General features: G+C 38.0%; 1 protein-coding gene across 1 annotated transcript; it reads left to right on the top strand.

Annotated features, from left to right (window-relative positions):
- The first annotated feature begins 8,725 nt into the window (after nt 1-8,725).
- Nucleotides 8,726-9,697, top strand: LOC102912985 (olfactory receptor 5P76-like). Its single transcript, XM_015991640.1, has one exon. It carries the CDS (start codon nt 8,726-8,728, stop codon nt 9,695-9,697), a length of 972 nt encoding a protein of 323 aa, XP_015847126.1.
- Nucleotides 9,698-11,006: the final 1,309 nt, after the last annotated feature.

Genomic DNA, 11,006 nt, shown 5'->3' with positions numbered 1-11,006 from the left:
TTTAATCTTCCAAATTCTGCAAAATGAAACACATCCATTTGCCAAATTTCATTTTTTTGTATACCTTTTGGATTACTCCCTGCAGGTAATGGAGTTTGGTTATAGATGGAACAAGTAGGACATTTTTTCACAATAGCCTTAGCCTGTTGCCAAGTGATGGAGAAATCCTTCTTCAAACCTTTGCTATTCATATGGTGTTTCTTATCATATTCTGAAGCTTCTAGCACATTACCTATTAGTAACTGATCAATCTCATCATTACCTTGTGCTAAAGGTCCTGGCAGACCTGTATGGGATCTGATATGTATTATATATATAGGATGTTCCCTTTTTCTGATGATTTCCTGCAATTGTATGAATAATGAAGTTAATTCTGTATTATCAGGAATAAATTCAGCAGTTTCAATATGTAAAACAACTCTCTCTGCATATTGAGAGTCAGTTACTATATTGAGGAGTTCTGTGAAGTCCATCAGAACCATAAGAATGGCATAGAGTTCTGCCTTTTGTACAGAGCTATATGGACTTTGCACCACTTTACTTAAGTCTCCTGATTTATATCCTGCTTTCCCTGATTTATTTGCATCAGTATAGAATGTGAGGACTCCAGAAATTGGCTTTTGTCGTACAATGTGAGGAAGGACCCATTCAGTCTTCTTTATGAATTCTATTCTCTTGCTTTTGGGATAGTGGTTGTTAATCTCTCCCAAAAAGTTACTCCAGGCTCTCCGCCAGTATTCATTATCTTTCCATAGTGATGAAATTTCCTCATTAGTTAATGGTACTACAATTTCTGCTGGGTCCATTCCTGTCAACTGGCGAAGTCTTAATTTACCCTTTTGAATCAAATCAGAGATCTTTTCCATATAAGTCTTTAATTTCTTATTTGGTTTACGTGGTAGGAATATCCATTCCAATATAATATCTTCCCTCTGCATCAAAATACCTGTTGGGGAATGTCTGGAGGGGAATATGACAAGAATGCATTTAAGTTCTGGATCCACACGATCCATATGTGCTTCTCGAATTGTCTTTTCTACTAGAGCCAATTCCTTCTCAGCTTTGGCTGATAATTCTCTTGGACTATTTAATTCTTTGTCCCCTTCTAGAGTATTAGCCAAATTTTGTAGTCTATCTTTGGGTATTCCCATGATACCCAGTAAGTTGGAAATGCTTCCTAATAACTTTTGAAAATCATTAAGAGTCTTCAATCTATCTCTTCTTAGTTATACCTTTTGGGGTCTAATTTTTTGTAGCTCTATCTTATATCCTAAGTAATTAATAGAATCTCCTCTTTGTATTTTTTCAGGAGCAATTTGCGGTCCTCAGCGAGGCAAAACTTTTTTTACTTCTTCAAACATGCTTTCTAATGTATCTAACTTTGGATCAGCTAATAGGATATCATCCATATAGTGATATATTATGGATTGTGGAAACTTTACACGAATTATCTCTAATGGTTTCTGCACAAAGTATTGACACAAAGTAGGGCTGTTTAACATTCCCTGTGGGAGGACCTTCCATTGATATCTCTTGACTGGCTGAGAATTATTATAATTAGGTACTGTGAAGGCAAATTTTTCTCTATCATTTTCCTGTAAGGGTATTGTAAAGAAACAGTCTTTTAAGTCAATAACTATTATAGGCCATTCTTTTGGTAGCATAGAGGGAAAGGGCATCCCAGTCTGTAGGGAGCCCATTGGCTGAATTACTTTATTAATAGCTCTCAGATCTGTCAGCATTCTCCAATTACCAGATTTTTTTTAATAACAAATACAGGAGAATTCCAAGGGCTGGTAGATTCTTCAATGTGTTGAGCATTTAACTGCTCTTGAACCAGCTGTTCTAAAGCTTGTAGCTTCTCTTTTGTCAAAGGCCATTGTCCAACCCAGACAGGTTTATTAGTTAGCCATTTTAAAGGTAAGGCAGTTGGTACTTCTGAGAGTTCAACAACAGCTGTGCTCTGTTTGTGAACAGCCTGAATGGTTGGTGACTGATTTTTATAGCATGTTATGATATTATTCCTAGAAACATGCATTGGTCTGTATTCCTTTTCTGAAAGTGTAGGAATTTTAATCTGGGCATTCCACTGTTGTAACAGATCTTGGCCCCAAAGATTTACTGCTACATTTGCTACATATGGCTTCAGCCTTCCTCTCTGTCCTTCTGGCCCTATGCATTCAACCCATCTCAAACTCTGTTTTATCTGAGATAGGGTGCCAATCCCTAACAGTTGGACATCTACCTCTTGAAGAGGCCAATTCGGATGCCATGATTTTGGTGTAATTATAGTCACATCTGCACCTGTGTCTACCAGGCCCTCCAGAACCAGGCCATTAATTCGAATTCTAAGCTTTGGTCTTTGTTCATTTATGGAAGTCTGCCAAAATATTTGTTTTATAGTGTTCTTTGTAAACTGTGATCCATCTATCAAAGCTGTTTTATCATCCATTGCAGTATCGGTTTTTACATTAGGCATTGGTTTATTCAGTTGTCCTGGAGAGGAATTTCTTCCACAGTGTCTGGGAATGTTCGTACTACGTTTGGTTTGGGGGCCTGCAAGAGCCCCCCTGAGGCGTTTCCCGCCAGTAAAGGGTTGCCTTGTATATCTATTTTTGATCTGCACTCACTGGTCCAATGTCGGCCTTTGCCACATCTTCTACATAATCCAGGAGGTGGTTGGGGTCTCCTGTTTAGGCTATTCCTAGAAGGAGTATTGCTTCTAGGAGTACCCCATGTACAGTTTTTACTTATATGACCTGGTGCACCACACTTAAAACATTTGCTAACACAGGGCCTTCTTTCACCTCTGGGATTTGTCTCTCCTATCCAAGCCTCATTACTGTAGTTAAGAGACTGAACACCATTAGTATGTTGAATCCATTCTTCCAAAGGAGCTGATCTGATCTTTAATGGTGTAAGTATTCTTCTGCATTCTGCATTAGCATTGTCGAACGCCAAGGACTCAGTTAATACTTTTCTTAATTCTTTGTCTGACACAGCTCTTGTTATAGCTGTGCTCAGTCTTTGTAAAAAATCAGTGAAAGGTTTGTGCGGTCCCTGAAATGTCTTTGTGTATACCTCAGTTGGTTTTCCAGGTTCTGGAATTTTTTCCCAAGCATTTAGAACTGCTGTACGGCATAGGGATATTGTATGCTCATCATAAGTGGCTTGTACATTCCTGTCAGCGAAACATCCCTCACCAAGTATTTGATCTTGGGAGATCACAAAACCTCTGATTTTACCTTGCTGTTCTAAATTTTTGCCTCTTCTCTCAACCAGCTTTTCCACTGTAACTGCTGGCTATATTCTAGAACAGCTGAAATTAACTGATGCCAGTCATCTGGAATGATTCTATGTGAGGTAGACCATGAATTTAACATCTGTCTTACATATGTGGAATGTATCCCATATGTAACTACTGCTTCCTTTATATTTTTAAAGTCCCTTGTTGAAATTGGTTGTAATGTATATGTCATATATGGCTCGGGGTGTGTGTCATCTGCTGGCTTCTCATGGACAATAACAGGATAAGCCATTGTATGAGAGCCATTTGGAGATGTTACAACCTCTATGGTCTTGACCTTCTGCTTATTAGTTCCCTTGTCATGTTTACTGAGAGTTTCTTCTAGGGCTTGCAAACGAGCACCTAGGGTCTGTTCTAGGGAGTGAACCTCCTCTCTTGCAAGGGACTCCATATTTCTCATGGAATCATAGAAGTTTTTATGTTCCTCAGAAACACATGATTCCATGGACCTTATCCTATCAATTAACGATAATCTTTCTTCCTTATATACTGTCTGAGTAGCCACAACTTCACTCTGGAGAGTTAGTGTTCTATCCATTAAATATTCACATTTATTATCAATAAAATCAATTTTGGGTACAAGCCTTTTTTGTAAATCCTGATTAGCAGATTCTAGAGAAAGAATCTTTTCCTGTAAGCCTTCATTGCTATCTTTTAACGCCTGTATCAGTCCCAATAATGACTCATCTTTGTTCTTAAACCAGTGTTTGAACACTGTGTGAATTATTATGATGAATGCCAAAATGGTATAGCCCAGATATGCCTTAGGAATGTCGTATATTTCCAGGAAGATGTCATTCATCATACACACAAAAAGATTTTTAAATTCTTGTGAGGTAATGTTGTCGGCCATATTACATGAATTACTCAAAATTTGTTAGTCAATTTTAAGGTGTAAAATTATCAAGTACCTTTACTTGAAACAATATGCTTACCTTTTGTGGGTTTGGGGGCATGTAGTAGCACTTTTCAGCCAGCAGGTGGCGTTGGTACAGCTCCAAAACAGGGCCTGCTGGCGATCTTGGCTGGAGTTGGAGGGAGATGGTGGAAATGGCGGAGATGGCAGAAATTGGAGCTAGCACTCCCCTGCCTCTTTCACTGGTCTGGGGCTAAGCTAGGGAATTGAGATCAGACTAGCTGCTCCCTTTTTCGGGAATGGAACCGTGTAGGTGTTCCCTGGTTATATGGAACTTTGCAGGCGGGTTTAGGTACCGGCCAGCTAGGGGGGAGAGGGCGGGAGCCGCCCAGGCCTTGGGAGTTTGCCCCACGTGAGCCCCAGATATTGGTGAAATTATTTTGGCCACTCCACGTAGTTAAAAGGATATTTATTTAATGGTATAACTCACAAACTAAGTAATGGGTAGGTCGCAGGGTCTGGGGAAGGTGTATTGCAATCCAGCGGTGTTCTCCAGAGCTCTGCAAAATCCACCTTTCACGATCTGCATCCTGGCACCGAGCGCGCACAGAGAGAGTGCTGGCCCATCCAGCTCTCGGGTCCCCAGGTGCCTCCCCTCGCGCCGCCTCATAGGCGTGACAGTTGCCAGAGTCACAATGGGGGTTGGAACTTCCAGATCCAAGCTGGAATGGCTACCCACTACAACAGGGATTTTCTTTTCTTATCCAATCTATTTGTTATTTTGTAAGCTTCTTATACTTTTATAGGCATGGCCACTTTTAGGTTGGTAAATTTTTCTTCTATTATTTTGTTAAATATATTTCCTAGTTTTTTTTGAGCTGGGATTCTTCTCCTTCTATTCCTATTATTCTTAGGTTTGGACTTTTCATAATGTTCTAGATTTCCTGGATGTTTTGTGTTAGAAAATTTTTAGATTTAACATTTTCTTTGATGGTTGAATCTATTTCCTCTATTTCTTCTTCAATGTCTGAGATTCTCTTTTCTATCTCTTATATTCCATCTCTGATGGTGATGCCTGCATCTGTTCCTATATGCTTACCCATATTTCGTACTTCCATAATTCCCTCACTTTATTTTTTTATTTCTTCTGTTTCCATTTTGAGGTCTTGAACTGTTTCCTTCACCTGTTTGCTTTTTTTTCTTGGCTTTCTTGTTATTCTTTAGGGGATTTATTGATTTTCTCCAATGTTTTGCTTGTCTTTTTCTCAATATCTTTAAGAAATTTTTTTCATTTCTTTTTTAAGGACCTCTATCATCTCATAAAGTCATTTTAAGGTCTTTTAATGTGCTTTAGCTGCATTGGATTGTTCAAGTCTTGCTGTCACAGGATAGCTGGGTTCTGGTGGTGCCCTATTACTCTTTCTATTCTTGATTACACTAGCATTTAGGCATCTGGGTTTGGGATGGTTATAGGTCTAGGTGTTGATTCCTGTGTTTGTCTTTTTGGATGAGTGTTTTATTATTTGGTTTCTGTTTCTTCTCTGGTCTTCTGATCTAAGTAGTCAAGGGTTCTTCTGACTAGGAAGTCTTCAGGTCCAGTAGGGTGTCTCTGCTGGGGTTTGGGGTAGCCACCAAACCTGTGGCAATATTGCCAAGTAAATGTGTGCTTCTGAGGTTCTGAGTACCTTCTTGCCCTCTGGAATTTCTAGTACAGCATGGCCTCCAGCATAGCAGGATTTTTCTGTTGGGCATAGGGTGCCTAGATCCAGCCTGTCCTCTGATTTATCCAAAGTTTTCTTCCAAAATTGTGGGCCAGAATATGGAGCCCGGGGAGGAGGAGCAAACTGGGGTTGTTGGCCTGGGTTTATGGAGTATTTGCAGGCAGTGGGCAATATCTTACCTGGGGTAAGATTTGGCCTGGCCTCTGATAAAGCCAATATCTTCTTCTGAAGTTGTTGCCTGGGATATGGAAACAAGGGACAGAGTGCAGTCTACTCTACTAACTATTTTCTAAGTAACAATAATATTTTCTATTCTTGCCTATAAAATTTGTGTGTGCCTCAAATACTCATTCAACTTTGCATCTCATCCATGCCTATATCTACCAAAGTACCTGATAGACCATGTTACATCAATCACTGAAATGCTAAAAGAAAAACTGATACACTTGAATGAAAGAAACACAAATAGTCTACTTAATGCTTGGTTTAATGTATTCAAACATAAAATAACCTGACTCAAATACCAACTTGAATGATTTAACTAAGGTAGTTGGTTATCATGTACCTCCCATAATTTCATACTCACATAAAGAGGATAATAGGAGATCACTTGAAATTGACAGACTCCTTGAAAATAATTGTGTTTGTGTAAAATGAACTGCTCAATATTCATTGGGAATGATGCAATAATCTTTGGTGATTTGAATCCACACTTGAATCCAGAGCCTCAAGGGGACTTATCCCCAGTGACAAACAATGACAGTGGAGACAGCTTTGCAGCTATAAATTCATAATAACATTGAGTTTATTATTCTGAAATAAATTCTTATACCAAGAGGTAAGATTTTGACTTTGCTGGTAAATGGAGATATTTTATTCTTTGAAATGTACTATATTTATAAATCATGGTGAAGAAATAACTCAGATAAAATCGAGCAATTATGTAATAGAAGGGAGAAAAAGAACCAAATTTCATAAAATCACCTTATAATTCTATACATAAATTATTCAGAATGACCAGGCATAAAATAAGTTTTCAGAGATTCCTTATTTATCCATGCATTGGTAAGACCAGAAACCAATATGACCTTCAAAGGTGTATACAAATAGCATTCAGCCAAAAGGCTAACAGGTTCACTAGTTTTGAAATGCTTTGGTGGTGTACTGTAGGGGAATATCATATGGGAAGACCTTCTTTGTTGTGGCCCAAATGTTTCAGCATCACAGGAATCACTGTGGACAAATGAGGATGTAAATATAGAATGTGAGGGATGAGAGTCACTTGGTGCCATGCTGTGTGAACCTTGATGAACCTCTTAACTTCTTAGTTTGATTATTTATTGATTGGTGTCCTCTGTTGAAAATCATATGAACTCATCCCATCACACGCCAGTTAGAAAACACTGTGACATTGGGAAAGAATTAGATGTGTCTAAATAAAAATTTAATAATAGTGTGCTAAATATTATTCACATTTTACATGATGGTAAAACTGATATTTTAAATAGCAATTATCTATTTTGAAGTACTTAAAATATTTAAGGAGCTTATGACAGGAAGTTTCATTTGTAAATTTAGTGTGATCTTTATTTAGTTTTACAGACTTTGTGTATAATATCTTCAACAAAGTAACTTTCTATGTACTAACCATTGGAAAGCTGAAATGCTATCCTTCTATCTGTCCCTAATTTGTGTATGCTCATAACAGCATTACCACCATTCATTTATGGTGTGGTCACTAAAAGTAATAGACTAAGTTCAATTTGCCTGGTGTTCATATCTTGCTTTATTTTTACTTTGTGTATATGTGTGTTGTCTGTCTGCAAGTATGTGCATCATGTGCATGCATAGAGCCTGTGAGGACCAGAAGAGGCATTTGGTCCACAGAACTGTAAAAACAGACTGCTGTGAGAAAACATGTGGGTACTGGGAATGAAACCCAGGTCCCCTGCATTGCAGCCAGTGCACTTAATCATGGGGCAATCTCTCAAACCCCATGATTCTTTTATTTCATATATATATATGAAATTATATATATATATGAATATATATTATTTCATTATATATATAATGAAATAATATATATATGAAATCTTTATTTCATATATATGGTACTTAAAACATTTTTGTGCTGTACAATAAAAATTTTAAAATCTAAATGTTATTTCATGAAAAAATAGAAATACATGCAATTTTTAAAAATCCTGTGCTGGTGATCTAGGAAATAGTCAATAAATTTGGCAATGATTTAAGTCTTCATTGCATAACTGTATTATTTTACATTTTAATTCTTTGTTACGTATAATAAATACATTGTTAATTTCAAAAGACACATATTATTTAATATATCTATTGGAGTGAAGGGAATAGTGCAGGCAACATAGCATAGGTGTGGATGTCAAAGAATAACATGTAGGATTTGGTGCTCTCCTCCCACCATATGAATACCAAGAACCAAACTCTGGTCATCAGATGCCAGGCTTGGTGGCAAGAACATTTACTTGCCAAGACACATCACCAGGCTGTCTTGTGGCTTTAAATCTTTAGCTTTAATGCAAATTAGGAAAAATTTTATTATGAATGAATGTAAATGAAAGTTATCATTATTTGTATCACATTTATAGAATTTCTGATTAAGTAATTTGAAGTACATACTGCACAGAAATGTATGAACAATGAAAACCCTGAGTAAAACATCCATTGTTGGTCCAATGTTCTGAATAATATATGAATTTGCAATGTTCTCCATGCTTGTATTAAATGAAATAAAGTGACCTATTAATAAATCCCTTCCTGTAATATATCCATCACTTCCTGGTCTGGCAGCAGCTACATTGCACCATGGCTTTCCTGGAGGATGGGAACCACACTGCAGTGACAGAGTTCATTTTATTGGGCTTGACAGATGACCCAGTCCTTAGAGTCATCCTCTTCATCATCATCCTATGCCTCTACCTGGTGACTGTGTCTGGGAACCTCAGCACCATTCTTCTCATCAGAGTCTCTTCTCAGCTCCATCACCCCATGTACTTTTTTCTCAGTCACTTGGCTTCTGTTGACATAGGCATCTCATCTTCTGTCACACTCAATATGCTTGCCAATTTCCTGGTAAGTAAAAATACTATCTCTTACCTTGGATGTGGCATTCAACTCGGCTCAGCTGCATTCTTTGGATCTGCTGAATGCTTCTTTCTAGCTGCCATGGCTTATGACCGCTTCATAGCAATCTGCAACCCACTGCTTTATTCAACCAAAATGTCCACTCAAGTCTGTAGTCAGTTGGTTGTAGGATCTTATATAGGAAGTTTTCTTAATGCTTCCTTCTTCACCATTTCCTTCTTTTCTTTTCTATTCTGTGGACCAAATAGAATCAATCACTTTTTCTGTGATTTTGCTCCTTTGATGGAACTCTCCTGTTCTGATGTCAGTGTCTCTGGAGTTGTTATCTCATTTTCTGCTGGCTCAGTCATTATAACTACACTGTTTATTGTAGCAGTATCATATATCTATATCTTTGTCACCATCCTGAAGATGCACTCCACTGAGGGCCGCCAGAAAGCCTTCTCCACCTGCACCTCCCACCTCACCGCAGTCACTCTCTACTATGGGACCGTCGCATTCATCTATGTAATGCCCAAGTCCAGCTACTCCACAGACCAGAACAAGGTGGTGTCTTTGTTCTACATGGTGGTGATCCCCATGTTGAACCCCCTCATCTACAGCCTCAGGAATAATGAGATTAAGGGTGCTCTGAAAAGACAAATTTATAAGCAAACATTTTTAAAGAATAATCAGTTGTTTTGTAAAACTTAATATAGTAATGGCAATAAGCAAGACTAATGAGACCATCATCTCAGGTTTGGTTATTATTATTCTCATTACTCCTTTTGCCCTATTTCTCCCAGTATTTATATCTATTATATTTTATTTCATTTCTCTTTTTTATAGTTTAATGTGTCTTTGAGAATCTTATACAATGTATTTTGATAATGTTCATCCTGACTCTTCTCAGTCTTATAGCTCCATCTCCTACACACCCAACATGATGTGCTTTTTTTGTTAAATCCAACTTGGACTCTCTGTATACATGTAGGTATATAGACATCTATTGACATAGGGTTAGCCTACTTGGGCCACACTCTTAAAGAATATTGACTCTCCTTTTCCTTGAAGAAATCAATTGCCAATTGTTGCTAGAGTATTCTCCAGTCCCACGTGGGCCCACAGCTACTCAGACCCAAGTAAACACACAGTTGCTTTTATTAATTAAAACTGTTTGGCCTAATGGCTCAGGCTTCTTGATAGCTAGATATTACACTTAAATTAACTCATTTCTATAACTCTATACATTGCCATGTGCCTCGTGCTTACCAGTATCTTTTCCCAGTTCTGTCTTCACTTCTTGCTTCCTCTGTGTCTGGGTAGCGACTCCTGGCTCAGCCTTCCTGTTCCCAGCATTCTCCTCTCTCTTTGTCCCACCTATACTTCCTGCCTGGCTACTGGCCAATCAGCACTTTATTTATTAACCAACCCCAGCAACACATTCATAGCATACAGAGTAATATCCACAATACTCAATATTACCTTAGCTAGGGGTAGACTTCTTGCCTTTGATTCCTCTCCATGCTAGAATTTTGTCTGGTTTGAAATTGTAGATGCTGACACAGCTACCATGATTTTGTATCTAGAATCATTCTTTTTTGTCCTGTAAATAATGTTTTTATGTAGTTGTCCACTACCTCTTGCTCTTAACAATCTTTCCATTCATTCTTTTACAATGATTCTGAGCTTAGAGAGAAGGGGATGTGATAAAGTTTTTTTACTTAAAGCTGAGTATACCACAGTCTCTAATTCTCTGCATGTTGTCAAGTTGTATGTTAATTACCATCTACTGTAAAAAGAAGCTGCTCTGATAATGGTTGTGAGATGAAATAGTCTACTGATACAGTGACAAGCCACTGTAAATTGATTTGATACTGTGTCTTTTTACCAGGATAATGGTGGCAGGTTATTCCCTATAGCCTATGACATGTCTAGCTTAGTTTTGGGCCATGATACTGCTATTAATTGTAGGCCTCATTTTGTAGACCTAACCTTAGACCCAGTCAGTAAGTGTTTGGTT

Source organism: Peromyscus maniculatus, chromosome 1, assembly GCF_049852395.1.
Source record: "Peromyscus maniculatus bairdii isolate BWxNUB_F1_BW_parent chromosome 1, HU_Pman_BW_mat_3.1, whole genome shotgun sequence".
NCBI lineage: Eukaryota > Metazoa > Chordata > Mammalia > Rodentia > Cricetidae > Peromyscus > Peromyscus maniculatus.
The sequence above is the reverse complement of the archived record's forward strand: the minus strand, read 5'-3'. Positions and strand labels throughout refer to the sequence as shown.

Excerpts from the sequence above, each read along its gene's own strand:
- LOC102912985 (XM_015991640.1), top strand. The coding sequence starts at position 8,726 with ATGGCTTTCCTGGAGGATGGGAACCACACTGCAGTGACAGAGTTCATT.